Raw genomic sequence first — 21,769 nt, 5'->3', positions numbered from 1 at the left:
CATAGTTTTTTTTATAGAGGTCCTTCACCTCCTTCGTTAGGTATATTCCTAGGTATTTCATTTTCTTTGAAACTATGGTGAAGGGAGTTGTGTCCTTAATTAGCTTCTCATCTTGATGTTATTGGTGTATACAAAGGCTACTGACTCGTGGACATTGATTTTATATCCTGAAACATTACTGTATTTTTTGATGACTTCTAGGAGTTTTGTGGTTGAGTCTTTGGGGTTCTCTAAGTATAAGATCATGTCGTCGGCAAAGAGGGAGAGTTTGACCTCCTCTGCTCCCATTTGGATTCCCTTTATTTCCTTGTCTTGCCTAATTGTATTGGCTAGAACTTCCAGCACTATGTTGAATAGTAAAGGTGACAGAGGACAACCTTCTCTGGTTCCAGTTCTAAGAGGAAAAGCTTTCAGTTTATTCCATTCAGTAAAATATTGGCTGTGGGTTTGTCATAGATAGCTTCAATCAGTTTTAGAAATGTGCCACCTATGCCTATACTCTTCAGTGTTCTAATTAGAAAAGGATGCTGGATTTTATCGAATGCTTTTTCTGCATCTATTGAGAGGATCATGTGATCTTTATTTTTGCCTCTGTTAATATGGTGGATAACGTTTATGGACTTGCGTATGTTAAACCAGCCTTGCATCCCTAGGATGAAGCCTACTTGATCATGAGGAAGGACTTTTTTGATGATAAGCTGTAATCTATTGGCTAGGATTTTGTTGAGAATTTTTCCATCTATATTCATGAGTGAGATTGGTCTGAAATTCTCCTTTTTGTTTTGGTCTTTTCCTGGTTTTGGTATCAGGGTGATGTTTGCTTCATAGAATGTGTTGGGGAAGATTCCTTCTTCCTCAGTTTTTTGGAATAATTTCTGCAGGACAGGAGTAAGCTCTTCCTTGAAGGTTTGATAGAATTCTGGAGTGAAGCCATCTGGACCAGGGCATTTTTTAGTTGGAAGCTTTTTTATTGTTTCTTTGATCTCAGTGCTTGAAATTGGTCTGTTCAGGAGGTCTATTTCTTCCTGGCTAAGTCTAGGGAGAGGGTGTGATTCCAAATATTGATCCATTTCCTTCACATTGTCAAATTTCTGGGCATAGAGTTTCTGGTAGTATTCAGAGATGATCTCTTGTATCTCTGTGGGATCAGTTGTTATTTCCCCTTTATCATTTCTGATTGAGGTTACTAGAGATTTTACTTTTCTATTTCTAGTTAGTCTGGCCAATGGTTTATCTATTTTATTTATTTTTTCAAAAAACCAACTCCTTGTTTCATTAATTTTCTGAATGATTCTTTTGTTTTCAATTTCATTGATCTCTGATTTGATTTTGGATATTTCTTTTCTTCTACTGAGTTTAGGCTTAGATTGTTCTTCTTTTTCCAATTCCATAAGATCTCTTGTGAGATTGTTGATCTGCTCTCTTTCTGTTTTTCGAATGTAGGCATCTAAAGCAATGAATTTTCCTCTCAAAACTGCTTTTGCAATATCCCACAGGTTTTGGTAGCTTGTGTCTTCATTGTTGTTATGTTCAAGGAAGTTAATGATTTCCTGTTTTATTTCTTCCTGCACCCATCTGTTATTCAACAGAAGATTGTTTAATTTCCATGCCTTTGGGTGGGGTCGAGCATTTTTGTTAGAGTTGAGTTCCGCCTTTAGTGCCTTATGGTCTGAAAAGATACAAGGTAAAATTTCAATTCTTTTGATTCTGTTGATATTTGTTTTGTGTCCCAGGATATGATCAATTTTGGAGAATGTTCCATGGGGTGATGAGAAGAATGTGTATTCTTTATCTTTGGGGTGGAGTGTTCTATATGCGTCTATCAAGCATAGTTGTTCTAGGGTCTCATTTAAATCTCTTATATCTTTGTTTAATTTCTGTTTAGAGGATCTGTCCAGCTCTGTAAGAGGTGTGTTAAAGTCCCCTGTTATGATGGTATTATCAGATATCATATTGCTCAGACTGAGTAAGGTCTGTTACAATAATCTGGGAGCATTTAAATTGGGTGCATAAATATTTAGAATTGAAATGTCTTCTTGTTGTAGTTTTCCCTTGACCAATATAAAGTGACCATCTTTGTCTTTTTTGACTTTAGTTGCTTTAAATCCACATGTATCTGAAAATAAGATTGCAACTCCTCTTTTCTTCTGAATTCCATTTGCCTGAAAAATTGTCTTCCAACCCTTGACTCGGAGCTTTAATTTATCTTTTGAAGCCAGGTGTGTTTCTTGCAGACAGCAAATGGATGGCTTGTGCTTTTTAATCCAGTCAGCCAATCTATGTCTCTTCAGTGTGGAATTCAAGCCATTAACATTTATGGAGATAATTGATAAGTGTGGTAGTATTCTATTCGTCTTATTTGGTGAGAGTCCATTGCTTAGTTTTATCTTTTGCATCAGTGTGGAGGTTAGGTTCTGTCCTTTGATTTCTGATTTCTTACTTTGCTGCTGATCCATTGTGGTGGTCAGTGTGCAGAGCAGGTTGAAGTATTTCCTGTAGAGCTGGTCTTGTTGTGGCGAATTTCCTCAATGTTTGTATATCCGTAAATGATTTGATTTCTCCGTCAATTTTGAAGCTAAGCTTAGCAGGATACAGAATTCTGGGCTGAAAATTGTTCTGTTTAAGTAGATTGAAGGCAGATGACCATTGTCTTCTTGCTTGGAAAGTTTCATTAGAGAAGTCTGTGGTCACTCTGATGGATTTGCCCCTGTAGGTCAACTGGCTCTTACTCCTGGCAGCTTGCAGAATCTTTTCTTTTGTCTTGACTTTGGACAGGTTCATCACAATGTGTCTGGGAGAAGCTCGGTTAGAGTTGAGGCGACCTGGGGTCCAATATCCCTCCGAAAGCAGTGTGTCAGAATCTTTGGTGATGTTTGGGAAATTTTCTTTTATAATATTCTCTAGTACGGCTTCCATTCCTCTAGGGCATTCTTCTTCCCCTTCTGGAATTCCTATAACTCGTATGTTGGAATGCTTCATAAAGTCCCATAATTCTGACAGTGAACGTTCTGCTTTCTCTCTCTTCTTTTCTGCCTCTTTTACTATCTGAGTTATCTCAAAAACTTTGTCTTCTACCTCTGAAATTCTTTCTTCTGCATGTTCTAACCTCTTGCTGATACTTTCCATTGCATCTTTAAGTTCCCTAATTGACTGTTTCAGTTCCTTCAGCTCTGCTATATCCTTTTCATATTCTTCATATCGTTCATCTCTGATTTGATTCTGTTTTTGGATTTCCTTTTGGTTATTTTCCACTTTATTAGCTGTTTCCTTCATTGTTTCTATCATTTCTTTCATTATTTTCAACATGTGTATTCTAAATTCCCTTTCTGTCATTCCTAACATTTCTGTATAGGTGGAATCCTCTGCAGTAGCTACCTCATGGTCCCTTGGCGGGGTTGTTCTGGACTGGTTCTTCATGTTGCCTGGAGTTTTCTGGTGATTCTTCCTCATGAGTGATTTCTTTTATCTGTTTCCTTGCCCTAATTTTCCTTTCACTTCCTCTTGCTCTTTAAGTTCTTGTGCCTGTGGACTAAGGGTTACAGGACCAGTAGGGTGAGAAGGTTGAAGAGCAAAAAAGGGATGAAAGAAAGGAGGACCGAGTGATAAGAAAAAAAAGAAAGATAGAGAAAGGAGAGGGGGTGGGGATAAGGAATATTGACAACAAGAAGAGAGGCACAGAAAGAGGGAGACAGGGCAATATAGGTGTACAGTAGGGTACTTTGACACAACCTTAAAAAACCCCACCTTCTGGGGGTGCCCAGTTGGGTGGTTCCCTTGAGGTCAGCAGCTCTTTGCTAACCTGATCAGACACAGTACTCCACCTCCACCAAGTAGAGAAGAAAGACAAAAATGCTATAAATCAAACCAAAACAAGCAAACAGAAAACTTTACGGGGATAAAATTGGGTGAAAAACCAAATGATAGCGGTAGAAACACTAGCAAAAATGAAGTTGTAGTTATTAAAAAAGGCAGCAATGGGAAATTATAATTAAACTAGAAAAATTGAGAAAGAAAAAGGGATCTGTATGTAAAAGATTGAAATTAAAAAACAAAAGAATATCAACAATGTCAAAATAAACAAACAAAAAAAAACAACCAAATAAAAAAAAAAAGAAAAAAATACACAACCAAAAACAAAGCAGTTTGTATATGTTATTGAATATTGTCTGGGCAACACGTGGTCTTCTGGGGTATGAGATGTTAGTCACAGTTCTGATACGACTGGAGGCTGCTGATTTCTCAAACCCCAGCAGGTAGACACCCTAAACCTCTCTTCAGCCCACTTAAAAGGCACTTTGAACTTGTAAACTTCCTGAGCAGAAGCTTTCCCAGCTTTCTCGCTGGAATCACTGCTGAAGTGGCTATCCACTTACCCAGTGTGCCAAAACCGGTCTCACTCTGCCCCTGAGGGTTAGGGCTGCAAGGAGGCTCAGACCTCACCCTTAGGCTACTTGGTTGCTGGGTTACCAGCTCCCACCCGTTTCTAGCTCTGCGACCCTGAGGGCGGAGCTTGCCGGGGCAGATCACTGACAATGGTTCCGTGTGACCCACCGCCAAACACTATTAGCTCCGTCTGGCTCAGCGGCTCAGACTGGGGCCCTAGACAACGGCCAAAGTTCTCCGCACTCCCGCTCAGGCCTTCCCCAAGGCAGTTCAACTCAGTGCCAAGTCCAAGGACATCAAAACAGTTCACAGGTAAGGCCTTTCTGGTTTGCAGTCTCGCTGCTACTGAACTTACAGTTGTGGGCGGATTTAGACGGATTGAACACACGCGACCACTTGCCGGTTTTCCACTGTTTTAGTCCTCCTCTTGGGGTCCAGAAGTCTCTCGCTGACTCCCTGTATCCTCTTAGGAGTGATGCTAGGCAGTTCCCACCAGCCAGAGATGCCTGGAGTCCTATCTCCCCAGACTCACGGTGCCCAGATGCAAGGAAGCTGTTACTCGGCTGCCATCTTGCTCCGCCTCCGTGAGAAGGCTTTTGTGATAACTCACATGTGAGATGTTAGGACCCACCTGGGAGAATGACCATGGGCATGAAATGAAAGAGTATGTATGGAGTCATAAAGAAAAAAACCCACTTAATATTTACTGAGGTCAGAATATTTTCAAACCTAATTTATCCAGAAAAACTTGAAATCTCTACTAGGAAAAAATGAATGCATTAAAAGCTCAACTGTCATTCCCAGTTTAGTGAACTTAATAAAATAAATCAATGGATCTAAAACTTTAGTATACATCAGATTCACCTAGAGAGCTTATAATTAAAATACAATAGATTCAGTAGCTCAGAGGTGGGGTCTAACAATGTGCATTTATTTATAAGAAGTTCCCATGTGATGCTGAGGCTGCTGGCTCAGGGACCACACTTTGAGACACTATTGACATGAGCAATACGTGGATTTTCATATTGCATCCTTGACTCTTATTTCACAAACTCCATGAAACAAGGAAGCAAAAATCAATAAAACGTGGGCTTTTATATAAACAATAAATTACTGGTAACCGTAATATGATGCTATGGTTTGAATGGCTGTCCTAGATAACCTGATGCTATGGGTTTGAATGGCTGATGCTATGGTTTGAATGGCTGTCCTCACCAAAATTTGTGTGTTAGGAACTTAATTTCCAACGTAACAGTGCTGGGAAGTTGGGCCAAAGGGAGATGTTTAGGTCATGCATGTGAAGCTCTCATGAGTGGCTTAATGCCACAGTAATAGGAGCTTTAGGCAGTAGGTTCGCCTCCTTCTGCTCTTCTGCCATGTGGAGAACAGTGTCCCTACCCTCTGAAGAATGTGGCCTTCAAGGTGCTATCTTGAAAATGGTTCTTACCAGACCCCAAACCTCCCTGCATCTTGATGTTAGACTTCTCAGATTCCAGAACTGTGAGAAATAAATTTCTGTTCTTTATACATTATACAGTCTCAAGTGTTCTACAATAGCATGGATTACGATACATGATATGGGAAAAAAAAAAGTCAGATTCATTAAGTCATCAATCCACGTATATTATTAATACCTGCAATGACTGGACATTGTTCTATGTTCTGTAAATACAAGAGTAAAAAGAGCAATGAAAAATCCCTTAGTTTTAGAAAAAAAAAAAGGATGTATGCAAAACGATTAATAGATAAAGGACATAGGTGGTAATAACCTCAATGGAGAAAAGTAAAATTAAAAAGGAGAATTAGGGATTGAAATTTAGATAGGAACACCAGGGAAGGCTTCACCAAGATGACATGTGAATAAAGTTCTAAAAAGATGAGGAAGGGAGCCAGACAATTGTCTCGTGGAATAACATTCCAGGCAGAGGAATGGGAGATACAAAGGTCCTGAGATAAAGAGTACGTGGAATGTTTTCAGGGAGCAGCAAAGAAGCTGATGTGATGGGAGTGGATGAGAAAAGAAGAGATAAGTCAGGGAGGTAATGAGGACAGAAGGTGTGGGGCCTTGTAGGCCACTGTAAACATTTTGGTTTTTATTCTAAGTTGGATGGGAAGTTATTGGAGAGTTTTGAGCAGAGGACTGAAATGATTTGACTAACATTTTATCAAGATCACTCTGCTTGTTATGTCGAAAATATACTGAACGGGGTGGTTAGGGTAGAATTAGAATGTCCAATGCGGATTAATACAGTAATCCAAGCCAATAGATGATTTATTTGGGTGAGGGGAGAATGAAAGAAAAGTATCAAGTTTTAACAATAACACTCTTCTCCCCATTAAAATTTAAGATAGAAATTAACAATAACAGTCTTCCCCACCCATTAACATTTAAGATTAGAAGGATTATGGATCACTCAAGCAGAATGAAAGCATGCCTTCTTCTGTCTTCTCTCTGTTGTCCTTCTAATGGCCATATCTACATAGTTCAGAATGGGTCTGTCGGAAGGAATATTTCTAGCAAGAATGCAGTCTTTCTTAGTAGTTTATATAGTCATGTTATCATGCAGTAGCTTTCATATGTCCAACTCAAACTTCTACCTCTATAGGTTACATGATGGTTACTCAAAGTTTCCTAATAGGACCTTCTGTTTTAAAATATTTTGTATCCTTCTTGAGCCTTCTGCAATAGTCCTCCATTCTGACACATAAGTGTATAATATAATTGACTGTAGTTACAAGCAGCATTTATCAAGGGCATAATTTAAATTCTAGTCAATGTGGAGATTTGAAATTGGGCTCTTTTCTAAATATGTTTTGATCACCTAAACCACGTTGAAGGCAAATCACATGAATAATTTCATGGCAATGGAGAACGATTTGAGGAAAATAAAGCGATTATGTATTATAAAATATAAGCTTATTTCAAGAGAAGTAATATGTCACCATTATTTTATCAAAGGAAAAGGTTATTTTTTTATGCTCTTAAATATTAAATTAATCATTTGATGGTGTCATATAAATAAATGAAACACATGATCAGGATTTCGCTCAGAATGAGAGCCATTTGAAATAGTTTTTATGAGAAATGGAGTTTCTTTCTGGCTCGCGGTAAATGGAGTTTCTGGCTCTCAAATGTTTGTTAAATGAGTATACAAAATAACAAATGTCATTCATTCAGCAAATATTTATACTTGCAATACATGGGGCATTGCGCTGGGCACTGGAGACATAAAGATGATGAAGACAAAATTTGTCCCTGAAAAAAATGCTCAGTTTCTTCAGGGAACAGCAATGCAAACCATAAGTATAATCTCTCTATGAACAGAGTGCTGAGGAAGTCATAAGAGAGCTAGCCAGTGATGTTGCTTTAAGTCAGGAAAAGTTTCATAGAAAAAAAGGCCTAGGAGTAGAGCGGGAATATATTTCTTTCAGGATGTAGGACTGAAGCCTTTGTACTCTGGTTACATTTATTATTATTATTTAAATAATAAAACATCGAATATCAATAGAGAAGGACTGAAGTGATGGAAAGGAGTTTCTAGGGTCTGAATGTTTGTGCCCCCCCAGAATTCTCCCGTTGAAATCCTAATGCCCAAGGTGATATTAGAAGGTGGGGCCTTTGGGAGGTGACTAGGTCATGAGTAGAGGCCCGTGAATAAGAGACAAGCCCGTATAAAAGAGGTCTAAGACAGGCCCTCACTCCTGCCCCACTGTGAGAACACAGAAGGAAGATGCCGTCTATAAACCAGAAAGCCAGCTTTTTCTCCGATACTCTATTGCTATTTTGTCAACACCTATCTAGTCATCAGCAGAATGTGTGTGCAGCTCTGAATTCAGAGTGGATGAACTGAAGATCCATAGCAATGTGAAAACAAATGTGACCAACTGTGGAATTTGGGAGCAGAAGACAAGGACTCAAGGCTCAGCTTTATGTCTTCTAGAGCTTTGGTATTGATAAATAACAATAGTTCTCAACTGTTGTTTCCTCATTCTAACATAGGCACGAGAGTACCACTTAATTCTTAGGGTCATGATGAGAATGAAATGATTTACTGAAAAATTTTCCATAAATTATTTAGGCTTTGAAAGTGCTAATTGTCAATATTTCTATACTTTAAAACATTGCTACTAATACTAATGCTATTTAAACAATGTTTACCTGTATCTTCTATGGTTTTCATTTTCTTATATTTGACTTGCTTTCTTTTTTAATACTATTAGAACTAGACTCAGAAATAGATTAACTAAAGGTCAAAATCTCTCTGCTCCACTGCTGAGTTTAAGCTGGAATATTATAATACATCTAGGCAAGAATTCAATTTCTAAGTCTGCTATATCATAAAATAAAGCATTAAAATGTTATTAATATTTTAACATTTTAAAATATTTAGGAATAACAATTATCCTACTGAAGAGAAACATCATAATAATAGAAGTACAAAACCTGATAATATTAACATTCTTAACATAAGATAAAAATACTGCAATTTTTCTTTACTTCAATCTTCCATGGCTGGGAAGAATCAACATTGTTAAAATGTCTGTACTTTCCAAAACACTCTACCGATTCAATGCCATCCTTATTAAAAAACCAACATCGTACTTTCAAGACTTAGAAAAAGGATTCTATGTTTTGTATAGAACCAGAAAAAAAAAAAAAGTATAGCTAAGACAGTTCTTAGTAATAAAAATAAAGCCAGGGCATCAGCATACCAGATTTAGGCTGTACTACAAAGCCATAGTGGTCAAGACAGCATGGTACTGGCACAAAAATAAAGACATAGACATTTGGAATCGAATAGAAAACCAGGAAATGGAATCAACAAGTTACAACCACCTAATGTTTGATTAAACCAAACAAGAACATACACTGGGGAAAGACTCCCTATTCAATAAATGGTGCTGGGAGAACAGGATATCCACATGCAAAAAACTGAAACTGGACCCGCACCTCTCTCCACTCACAGAAATTGATTAAAGATAGATAAAGGACTTTAAGTCCCATTACTGGACATCTATCCAAAAGGAAAAGAAAACCTTTTATCACAAAGATACTTGCACTAGACTGTTTATCGCAGCTCAATTTACAATCACCAAAATGTGGAAATAGCCTAAATGCCCACCAACCCAGGAATGGATTAACAAGCTGTGGTATATGTACACCATGGAATACTATTTAGCCATTAAAAAAAATGGAGACTTTATAGCATTTGTATTAACCTGGATGGAAATGAAACACATTATTCTTAGTAAAGCATCACAAGAATGGAGAAGCATGAATCCTATGTATTCAATTTTGATATGAGGATAATTAATGACAATTAATGACATGGTGGGGGTGGGGAAAGGGGAGAGCAGAGAGAGAGAGAAGGAGGGAGGAGGTAGGGGAAAGAAAGAGCAGAGAGAGGGAAGGAGGGAGGGGAGTGGGGTCTCAGTGTGTGACACATCTTGTACCCTCAATGAATCCTCAACAACAACAACAAAAATACAAAAAGAGAAAACTGCAAAATCAAAATGGATAAACGTTTAATTAAATGTTTACATAATGAATGTTATGTAAAAGTCATTCATTGTTAAATTCAATATTCACAAAAATTTGATTATACGTAAAAACAATTTATTTGTTAGAGCCCCTCATTTTGAAAGGATTTTCAAATATGTCCAGTGACTGCTGAGGGCTCACAGCCATGAGTTACTCAGAGCCAACTGCTTTCAAAAGGCAAATCATAAAAATCTCTTGTAACTATACTATAGCAAAAAATATTAAAGTGGAATTTGGTTAACTTTCAAAAAAATACTGCAATTTTCCTATAATCTTCTCCAGAAATTTACAAAGTTATGAAAGGTATAAACTATTCATAAAAGTGGCATATTTTTCAAACATTGCATCTTTGAGACTCTGAAATGAGTTACTCTGACTTCTTAAAGTTAATATATATACTATTTGATGTATATCTTACTATTTTCATAAGTTTTGAATGCGCATATGAATGAACACATAAAATATAGGAGGTACATTGAAAAAGTCAAGCCTTGTGACATAGGAAAACAGTTATTTTTAATCATTGACATTTTATGGTAAATGTTATGACATTTATGATGAGAGTGAATTAGGAGGAGTAACATAAAGATGAATTTAGAAAAAGATGGCTAGAGAAGAGGAATGACGGACAAGTCCACACAGAGTTAGGAGAAACGATTTTCCAGACATCTGGAATACTGAAAGATTATTAGAAACCAGGAAGTATTAGAATTCCCTCTCTAAGCTCTGCCACTCTGCTGACAAAGAGGAGACATCCTTTCTCTTCCTAGAATTAGTTCAAAGTCCACGAATATTCTGGACAGATGAGGCTAAAACAGTGTTGAGAACACTCTCAGACTTTCACTGATAATAAAAAGCAGTAGGGAAGAGAACACATCGTGACAGGAATTAAGGAAACCAGTAAAAAAACATGTTTAATATTCAAATCAGAGGTTAGTCCAGTTTTGTCCCTCAGTGAAAGCAAAACTTTTAGAAATAACAAGGATTATAATAGCTGCAACAACAAAATAGTGACATACAATAAAGTAAGTCAAATAAATAGTGATAAAATAACAAAGCTTTAATAAGACTTTAAATATGATGAAAGAATAATTTTCATATTTCATCAGGTTTAACACATAATTAGTTTTACATAAATTCTGTATATATTGTTAAGAAAGAAGATTAAGACACTAGTGATTGTAAAGGGCTTCCTAGATCCAGAGATGTTAAAAATGAGAAGGAGAAAAGAGGAGTCTTAGAATTGAGAAAAATCAGCAGTGCTTAAAAGACAGAATCCTGGCTTTGTAACATCTGCTTTTTAATTGATTTTAAAAGGGCATTTTGTTACATTTTAGTGTACTTAAGAAAGGTGTGTCTAAATTCACAAGCCAGAAATCTTATTGGCTAAAACTCAAAAGATGTTCCCATTGAAAATAATATTTTAATCATCCACCTTTAATCTCTCACAATATCTTGCTGAACCTTATTATGCTTGTTTGATCCCTATGAATCAGAGCAGGAAGTTGTTCAGCCTCTCTTCACGCTTTAGGATGTTAAAAAGATTGTAACGCTGATCTATGGGTGGAGAACTTCCTGTAACTCTACCGCTGTAATGAAAAGTGGATGCTGCAGTTCCTCTTTGCACTGATACTTGTGTTTCAGACTTGCATTGATGACTGTTGTAATTAACATAAAGAGCTACATACATCATTCTTATTTAAAAGAATAATATTATGCAAGAGGGCTGTTCGGTATCAAATAAAATGGGTGGAAGCTGAAATTTAGGATGATATCCTAAAGCTAGAGTACAATTATTTTCAAAGCCTGGGCTCTGCAGATAATGAGAGAGGTGTTCAGTGTGGTTTATCAATGCCACACCACATGCATTAGTCCCTCTCTAGCCACTGTAATGAGTGATGAGGACAGCTTCAGGGCCAAGACCTGTTCCACACTGTTAGCAGATAATGTGTAGCATCTTGTGGCACAGAATGCTAATTTCATCTCTGATTGCCGAAGGATTTGTACTGACATACAAAATCTCTAAATGCTAATTAGAAGTTTGGGGCACTGTCATTCAGAAACTATAATACATATTTGCCAAAACCCCAGATTTTAACTTTACAGCTTTTGATTTAGAGTGGGCCCAGGCTTGCTGAAGCACTGGGAAGCTCTGGACTGGCAAACCAGCTCACTCCCAGAGACATGGCAGCATATGCCGTAGCTAGACTTGATCTTTCCTTCATGCAGAATTCATCCAGATGGGCCAGGTACAGAGGCTCAAGCCTATAATCCCAACACTTTAGGAGGCTGTGTTTGGAGGATCACTTAAGTCTAGGAGTTTGAGACCAGCCTGAGCAACATAGTGAAACCTATCTCTACAAAAAAAAAAAAAAATTTTTTTTTTTTAAACAGAGTCTCATTTTGTTGCCCTCAGTAGAGTCATGTGACATCACAGCTCACAGCAACCTCAAACTATTGGGCTTAAGCAATTCTCTTGCCTCAGACTCCCAAGTAGCTGGGACTACAGGAGCCAGCCACAATGCCCGGCTATTTTTAGAGGCAAGGTTTCACTATGGCTCAGGCTGGTCTTGAACCTGTGAGCTCAGGCAATCCACTCGCCTTGGCCTCCTGGAGTGCTAAGACTACAGGCACTCCTTGCTACAAAAAAAAAAAATAAATGTTTTTTAATTAGTTGGATGTGGTGGTACACCTGTAATCCCAGCTACTCAGGAATGTGAGTTGGGAGGATCACTTGAGCCAGGAGTTCAGGACTACAGTGAGCTATGACACCACCATACCACCACTGTATCCAGCCTAGTTGACAGCAGAGCAAAACCTTTCCTCTAAAGAAAAAAAAAAATAGGCCAGGTGCAGTGGCTCACGCCTGTAATCCTAGAACTCTAGGAAGCCAGGGAGGGTGGATTGCTTGAGTTCAGGAGTTTAAGACCAGCTTGAGCAAGAGCAAGACCCCCGAAAAACCAACAGGACATTGTGGTGGATGCCTGTAGTCTCAGCTACTCGAGAGGCTAAGGCAAGAGGATTACCTGAGTGTAGGAGTTTGAGGTTGCTGTGAGCTATGATGCCATAGCACTTTACCCAGGGTGATGGAGTGAAGACTCTATCTCAAAACAAACAAACAAACAATTGAGCATTTCCTAAGTTTAAGAATGTATACTAAATGCTACAAATATTGGTGCTAAAGGACGGAGACTTTGACCTCCAAAACACCCACCAGTTTGTAGACAAAATAGGCAAGTAAGTAATTGTAGTACAATATAATACATACAATTATATTAAAGGGAATTTTGAGAGCACAGTGCAGCAGCATCTGAGGCAAATAGAAGCAAGTAAGGATAATTTCCTGATTCTTGGGATACCCGAAGCCAATCTTTGGGAGCTAATATTGGAGCTAGCCTGGGAAAGCAGACTATGAGGAGGGGAGTGTTACATGGAAGGAGAGGGGACACACGTACAGCCCAGAGGCACAAGAGACAACGTAGCTGCGGGAGCATCGCTGGGGTGTCACCCACGGAGTGCGCATCTTACAGACGCTTCCACATTATAGGGCAATTGCAGTTCGCTCTGGAGACAGACAGGAGGGGAAGCTCTTTCAAAAATATAAGCAGACGACATAATCAGATTTAAATTTTATAGCGATCACATTTCTATAGGAATGTAGGGTGATTTGGAAGGGAGAAGTCAAAAGTAGTGAGACCAAATGAAAGATAATGCAGGCCTGGTTAAGGTCACAGCAATTAGGATAGCACCTTCAATCCATTTCTAAGGGAAAGATGACAGGATTTGGTGGCTAATTAGGATGTGGGAAATAATAAGGAATAAGATGCTGATAACTCCTAGAAATTTGGCTTGTGTGACCTGGATGATAAGAGCATTTATTGAGAGCAGAGTTTTTGCAAGGATGAGTGTGGAATGGATCAGCCCAGTAGGGGAGAGGAGGGTTAGTTGGTATTTAGAATTGTAGAATGACGCTTGTGAGATAATTGGAGATGATATCCTATAGAGAGATTCAGAAGGATGATCTGATCTGGAGTTAGGTACTGCTAATGTATATCTTTGTTAGCTTTTGTGAAAATGTCATAGGGAAAAATCTGTTTCCCGATTTCTGTTAGAACAGTCACCTGCTTCTCTACCCACAGTCTTTTCTTAATTACAAGTAGATAAAATATTTTTATTAAAAAAGAAAAAAATATTTTTCCCCATGCAATTTTACTCCTTTTGCTGAAATTTGGTATTTACCTGATGAAACTACTTTCCACATCACCCTTGTAAAAGAGCTCTGTAAAAGAGCTCCCATCTCCTATATCCTTAGGGGCAGGAGAGGTTTTCTCAATGAACCCACATTCCTAGGAGTCTGCTGGTGGGACCTGTCATGTAAGTCTTAAAGGAGAGCTTCATCAGGTGGACAAGTGGGAAGGAGCATTTCAAACAGGGAGATTGGTGTGTACAAAAACTTGGAAGGATGGAGGGACCCATACATGATGAGTTTGAGAAAAAAAAGCTAGTGGTCTGATATGACAAATGACCAGAATGTAGAATGATGGCAGAATTAGAATGGGAAATGAAACTACAAATATTAACAAGGTTAAAATAAGAAGTTTTCACTTTTCCCAAATCCATTTAAAAGCTATTACAGAATTTTTTTAACCATGCTTTTGGAATTTCTTGAGCTTCTTATTTTCAGTCACCTCCATCTTTATTCTACTGTGATCATTGAATCAACCTCGAGTTAGGTCCTAGCATCATTCAAAACAGCTTTAACAACAAAATTCTCACCACATCATGAAGCTCCCTGTTTCCCTGTTCTTACTGAACTTTTAAAATTTCGTCTTTAGGGCAGTGCCTGTGGCTCAGTGAGTAGGGTGACGGCCCCATATACGGAGGGTGGCAGGTTCAAACCCGGCCCCAGCCAAACTGCAACAAAAAAATAGCTGGGCATTGTGGTGGGCGCCTATAGTCCCAGCTACTTGGGAGGCTGAGGCAAGAGAATCGCCTAAGCCCAGGAGTTGAAGGTGTAAGGGTCCGAAAGACCCCCTGGGATGAGGAGAGCACCCAATCAAGCACGGAGTCGTTCCTTGATGCAAAAGCAAGAGGATTTTATTCGAGTGCAGCACCCGGACGGACAGGGTTACAGGAGTCCGCCCCGAGCCTGGGCTCCAGGCTCCTTTTAAGCAGAAAAACCACACGTCCCACGCGCAGGTGGGCTATTTTGCAAAAACAAGGTCGTTACAATTTCCAGGATGTGGGTGGGAACAGGTGGGCCAGGTTCTGGGAACCGTTAACACAGTTGTTCCAGAGTGCGCCCCAGGATGTGGGTTGGGTGATGGCTGAGAACTACAAACGCAGTGGCCAGGGGGTGCAGGGGGGGGGGGTACAGATTTTTTACATTTGGTCCGGTTTTCCACATTCCTACAAAGGTTGCTGTGAGCTGTGACACCACGGCACTCTACCGTGGGTGATAAAGTCAGACTCCGATCTTAAAAATAAAAAAATTAAAAACTTCATCTTTAGCAGGACCCCAGTCACCTGGCCTTTCTGTGATCATACTGTCCATCACTCCTTCTCTATCTTGATATCTCCTTAATAAGCTTGAGTGTCAGTGGGAGATATTTCACTAATATGTCTGTTATTACTCTCTAAGCCTTCTTCTTCTTTTTTTTTTTTTTTTTTTCTGGTGCAGTTTTTGGCTGGGGCTGGGTTTGAACCAGCCACCTCTGGCTTATGGTGCCAGTGCCCTACTCCTTTGACCCGCAGGCACTGCCCAAGCTTTCTTCTTTTTTTTTTGAGATAGCGTCTCACCATGTCACCCTGGGTAGAGTGCCATGGTGTCACAGCTCACAGCAACCTCAAACTCTTGGGCTTAAACAATTCTCTTGCCTCAGCCTCCCAAGTAGCTGGGACTACAGGTACCTGCCACAAAACCCAACTATTTTCTTTTTCTTTGGTTGTGGTTGTCATTGTTGTTTGGCAGGCTCAGGGTGGATTGGAATCCTCCAGCTCCCGTTTATGTGGCTGGCATCCTACTCACTGAGCCACAGGCACAGAGCCTCTCTGAGCCTTCTTGTGTTTGACCTGCAATTATTTCCTGGTAACTTTCCAGTCCTGGAAAACCTCATTGTCTACTTCCCCCCCCACTCCCGTCACTTCAAATATATATTAGTCAATGTTAATACATATTTAGTACTTAACAGCAGCTATTTATGTATCAGTTATTGTTTTTTTTTAACCATATTTAACATAGAGGCTGCTCCAAATATTTCCGGTCTCTAAATTCTCAACTCTTAGCATGCTATCTATCTATCTACCTACCTACCTATCTATAAGTGAACTTCATGCCGTTTCAAATCTCCTTGCAGAGTTATATTTGCTTCCAGTCATTTTTTGATCTGTCTACCCTAAGAAATTAAGGAAAGAATGCAAGAAAGAACAAACAGACTGTGGGTAATATCTACCATTCTTAAAGCATTTACTGTATCCAACCCCAACATTAGTGCTGCCAGAGCAGAGCTTAGGTGGTCTGCCTGCAAAATTCATGTGCTTTCCCCTCTTCTATGACCAATGGCACAGGAAAAGGAGAGAAAGGGAAGTAACAGTCGCAAGTACCATTTTAATTATTCCCCAATCCCTCTCAGCCCTTCAAGAGCATGAGGCTGCTTTGCGTGCTTTTCACCAGAATTCTCCACAAAACTCTTTCACGTCCATCTACCCAGGTCTTACGCCGTTTCCTCTGTTCCACCCTTCTGTGCTATGGCAGCTTAGAAATTACGTGTGACCTGATGTGTTTCCAAAGTTACAGAAGGAAAATTGGACACTGACAACCTTTCTCCCAGAATTCCAACACTTATCTGGGATCTGTCCAGTTGCCAACTCACCCAAAGTGGAGGTGAGGAGTATGGGGCTTCTTCCCCTGCTTCTTTTTTTTTTTGCTGTATCTTTGACTCTCCACTTGGGATTTGAACCCAAAACGGAACAGTTCCGCTTGTTTGAATATTTTACCCAAATCTTTCCTAGCTGCAGTATGTATATATGTATATCAATGAGGATTTCATTAGGAAACAAGAAGCCATTTTATACAGCTCAGATCCAGAGAGCTTAATATAAGAATTAAGGACTTGTACACAGAACAAGCTACAGAATTTAAACAATGAAAAATGAAAATGTGTGGTCCCTTGTTTAAACATTATTCAGAATTTCAAGATGGTGACAGAGAACATTAAACCAGGCTCAGACCCTGTTATGGGTTGAATTATGTCAGTCATTTGCAAATTCCTGTGTGGAAATTATAACCCCAGTACCTTATAATGTGACCGTGTTGGGAACAGGGCTAATATAAGTAGTTGCAAATATAAGTAGTTATGACGAGGTCATACTTGAGAGGGTGGGCCTGTCATCCAATGTGACTGATGTCCTTATAAAAAGAGGAAACTTAGCCACAGATACCCACACAGGGAGAATGATATGTGCAGATGAATACAGATATCAGGGTGATGCTTCTACAAGCCAAAGAATGCCAAAGGTTGCCAAAATCTACCAGAAACGAGGGGAAGAAGTATGGAGCAGATTCCTCCTCACAGCCCTCACAAGGAGCTGATCTCGCTGAGACTTTAACCTCAATTTGTCTCCAGGACAAGAGACAAGTGTATTCTTGTTGAATACACTCAACCTCTAGTAATTTACTGCAGCAGCCCCTGTAACAAATGTAGGCCCTGGGAGACTACACATGGAGCCTGCCCATGAAACTCGTGAAGCGGCCCTGCCTGGGCAATGCTCGGAAAGACAAGGGAAGGAAAGTCAAAGTTGCCAGCAAAGAGCTCAGCTCAAAACACCAAAGTGGGAGATTTCAAAAGCTTCTGTACAGGAGCTTCAATTCTGAAGAATCTCTGAGGAGTGCACAACTATCTAGTGGTGAAATGGATGGTTCTCCAAACATCTTAGGAAACTTCTGTGAATCACATGTCTGTGTGTGGGACTAGTCTGATCAATCTCCAGAGGATCACGGCTTCTTTACCACTTTTCAAATCTGTAAGTATTTCTCACTGGCAAATGCAAACCACTAGCCATTTTTGGAAGGAGGTTTAGAGACATGTGCTTGATGGTGTCTCTTCTGTGGGCAGAGGACACCTTCTTAGGAAGGAGTGATAAAACGCCAACTTGGTAACAGATAATCCAACTGGGTTGGTGCTTTTTGCACCCAAAGTTCATACCTTGATGCCACTTTTCTTGAATTCTAACATGGTATCTTTTAAATAGATGTCTAGGTTAGGGTGGGGAGTGGGAAAAGGCCCTGGCCCTTCTCATGTACCTAAGGAAAATAAGGTAAAAATATCCATTGAGGTGAACTCTCCTCATATCAGCTAGTACAATCTTGCTATGTAAGGAAAGGAGAGGAGAAAAAGGAGAATGATGTAGCAAGGAAGAAAATAAAAGCGAGTAAAGGAGGAAGGAGGAAGTGGAAAAGGCAAAGATTGGAGCCAAGAAGCCTTTGAAGAGGCACGGGGAATTTAAAGAGTGTATTATTAACAAAACCAAGATGAGATGGAATGGCTTTTTACTTTAGATTATGTCTCATATATAAAGAAAATGAACATGCAGATTATTCATCAGAGATGTTGCTTCACAAAGCAGTGAACTTGGGAAGCTCTCATCATTTCACCCCTTTACTTAGTTTTTCCTTTAGAGACGTATATGTAATTGCAATCTTTTGTTGGAAATTATAATTTTAAAAGTATTTGGTTGTGAGAAAATTTTTTGAACATCTTTTCACAACTAGTGCAAATTGGGTAGTTCAAAGTGGAACTATGCCTGGTTGGGAGTAGTTCAGAGTAGAACTATCCCTGATAGTCAGGACCTGACATTTTAGGTCATCCATATTTACATATGGGTGTCCTGCAAGAGTATCCAACCTTTTGGCTTTGTTAGGCCATATCAGAAGAATAAGAGTTGTCTTAGTCCACACATTAAATACACAAACACTAAAGCTGATGAACACAAAAAGAGATCTGTGCATAGTTTTTGTGGTATCCGTCACCACAGATAGGCAAAAAAATCCTCACATAATCCACATGCCGCCCATGGGCTGTGGGTTGGACACCACTGCAAGCAGACATTCGTGAAGTCTTAGTTAGAGTGATTTACCAATCCACGTGGACCAAACATTCTGAGGTCAGCATACTTCATTCTATTTATAATCACAACCAGCCACTGTCATATTAGGGGTAGTAATTTTGCATCTTGTAATTTCTGAGACCTAACACATTATAGCTTTAGTAGATACATATGTTAAAGACAATTATTTTAAAGAATTAATCACTTTTATGTTGCATACGCCCTTGAAAAATAAAAAGAGATATCTATTATTATCTACCTAAGAGAAATAAAGATATCTGAACATTGCTGAAAAGAGAGACGGTGACAAAGAAAATGAGAATGAGACCCAGGTCTTTCATTGGCCAGTTTAGCTCTCTTCTTTTTAAACTTATTGACGCCATATAAAACTGATATGGGAAATCTCATTCACAGGTAGGGAAAGAAATAGCCAAGCCTCAAAGAGGAAGCCATTTTCCTAAATAAATACTATTGTACAAATTTCCATTTTTTTTAATTACTGATATAAATATATTTTTTAAGTTCCTTTTCTTTTAGAAAACAATTACGCTTAATATTCTGGCATTCTTTTAAGTGGCATATTTGTAGAATTTAGTAACAATTGTAAATCATATATGGTATTAGCAAATCCTACTGCATTTTCTATCAGGAAAAAAGGGCTCGAAGTCAATCAAACTGCTACTGCTTCTGAGTTATTGAAAATCCCTCAGGATTGGCCAGTGCCTGTGGCTCAGCGAGTAGGGCACCAGCCCTGTATACCGAGGGTGGCAGGTTCAAACCCGGCCCAGCCAAACTGCAACAAAAAAATAGCTGGGCATTGTGGCAGGCACCTGTAGGCCCAGCTACTGGGGAGGCTGAGGCAAAAGAATCACCTAAGCCCAAGAGCCAGAGGTTGCTGTGAGCTGTGACACCACAGCACTCTACCAAGGGCAACAAAGTGAGACTCTGTCTCTTAAAAAAAAAAAAATAAAATCCCTCAGTATCATTTTTATTTATTCATTTCTTTATCATTTTTATTTATATATTCATTTATTTATTTTTTGGAGACAGAGTCTCACTCTATTGCCACTGGTAAGAGTGCTGTGGCGTCAAAGCTCACAGCAACCTCAAAGTCCTGGGCTCAAGTGATCCTCTTGCCTCAGCTTCCTGAGTAGCAGGGACGACAGGTTCCTGCCACAATGCCTGGCCAGTTTTTCTATTTTTAGTGGAGACAGAGTCTCACTCTTGCTTAGGCTGGTCTCGAACTCATGAGCTCAGGTGGTCTACCTGCCTTGGCATCCTAGAGTGCTAGGAGAGAGCCACCCTGCCTGGCCCTCTCTATCATATTAATACACAATTTATTCAACTGGGATACAGACACAGAAATAAAAATGGGTAGAGATATTTCCCCTTTGTATTTTAAGACCTGTATGCAAATTTGATTACATATCAGATACTATTTTGACAGATTAAGTAGAATAGTTTGTTATCTCAATATGACGATAACTTTTATAAACCTTAAACTTATTTTTCTTAGAAAATAGTCATCACTTATTATTTGGGGGAGGATAAGTATAGATTTCTTTTTTCATGTAAAATAGTTCCTTAAAATGAAGTAGGTTCTAATGATGTCATTAATTATCTTAAGTTTGTCACAAACTAATTTTATATTTAAAAGTATTATTTTACCACACAAAAAATTTAAAAATGTCAGCTGTGCAAAAGGAACACTTAGGTAAATAATTGCAAATCACATTTGCACAATAGATTTTTGTGGAAAAACAAGTGCTATTTTTCTCTAACAAATACTTATGTGTATCCAGTACTGTTATAAGCACTTTAGAACACATTTAATTATAATGATAATCTTATAAGGGAATCTTAACTATCATTCTTTTTCGGGTAAAGGAGCTGAATTATGGCAAGGTTAAGAAACTTTCCCAAGGTCACACAGCTAATAAGTGGCAGTGCCAAGATCCAAACCCAAGTTGTCTGGCTTTGGAGTCTGAACTTCTACCCACTATTCGATACACTGCCTAACTAAACTAAGTGTTTAAAAATAATGTAAAAACATTGATCGGCCTCTTTTAGGCTTCCAACAAAAGTACAGTTAACAAAAAGTTTGTTCTAAAAATGACTTTTCTGTTTCCATGGACTAAAAAGCCACAAGCTGTTGTATGCAATAATTCTTTGTAAGGAACAGCTGCTCTGCTTTGTGCAACTTCCCACAAGCACACCGAAAGTTAAAATCAATTATAATTAAGGAGGGAAACTATTTTGGGTAACGTAACATTTGACTCTTGCTTTCATAAATAAAGCGTTGTTAAATAGCTAGAGTATTAACGCTTTGCTAAACCGCTTTCTGTTTTTCTGTGCTTTTTTAAAAGGTGTAAACTGTGAATTGGAAATTGATGAATGTTGGTCCCAGCCTTGCTTAAATGGTGCGACTTGTTGGGATGCTTTGGGGTCTTATTTCTGTGACTGTGCCCCTGGATTCCTAGGGGATCACTGTGAACTCAACATCGATGAGTGTGCCAGCCAGCCATGTCTCCATGGAGGACTGTGTGTGGACGGAGGAAACAGGTACTTTTTCTCCTACACTGGGGAACTGGCTTAGAGAGAATTAATTGTCCAAGCACTCTTTTACCGCTCTGGTGAATTTGGAGAGCTCACATTCTCCATTTAAAATTTTCAGATTAGTTTGTACTTTAAATGATGAAAAGTTGTAACATATAGATTTTACTAAAAAATGCATCTTCT

At 39.0% G+C, this 21,769-nt stretch overlaps 1 protein-coding gene across 1 annotated transcript in view; it reads left to right on the top strand.

The window, feature by feature from the left end:
• CRB1 (crumbs cell polarity complex component 1) overlaps positions 1-21,769 on the top strand; it is a 261,529-nt gene that overhangs the window by 95,210 nt on the left and 144,550 nt on the right. Inside the window, exon 3 of the mRNA XM_053606351.1 lies at positions 21,397-21,592. Within this exon, the coding sequence (XP_053462326.1) occupies positions 21,397-21,592 (196 nt within the window). The remainder of the gene's footprint in view (positions 1-21,396; positions 21,593-21,769) is intronic.

Source organism: Nycticebus coucang, chromosome 10 (genome assembly GCF_027406575.1).
Source record: "Nycticebus coucang isolate mNycCou1 chromosome 10, mNycCou1.pri, whole genome shotgun sequence".
Classification (NCBI taxonomy): Eukaryota; Metazoa; Chordata; class Mammalia; order Primates; family Lorisidae; genus Nycticebus; species Nycticebus coucang.
Note: the sequence above shows the minus strand (reverse complement) of the source record. Positions and strands in the feature narration are given on the sequence as shown.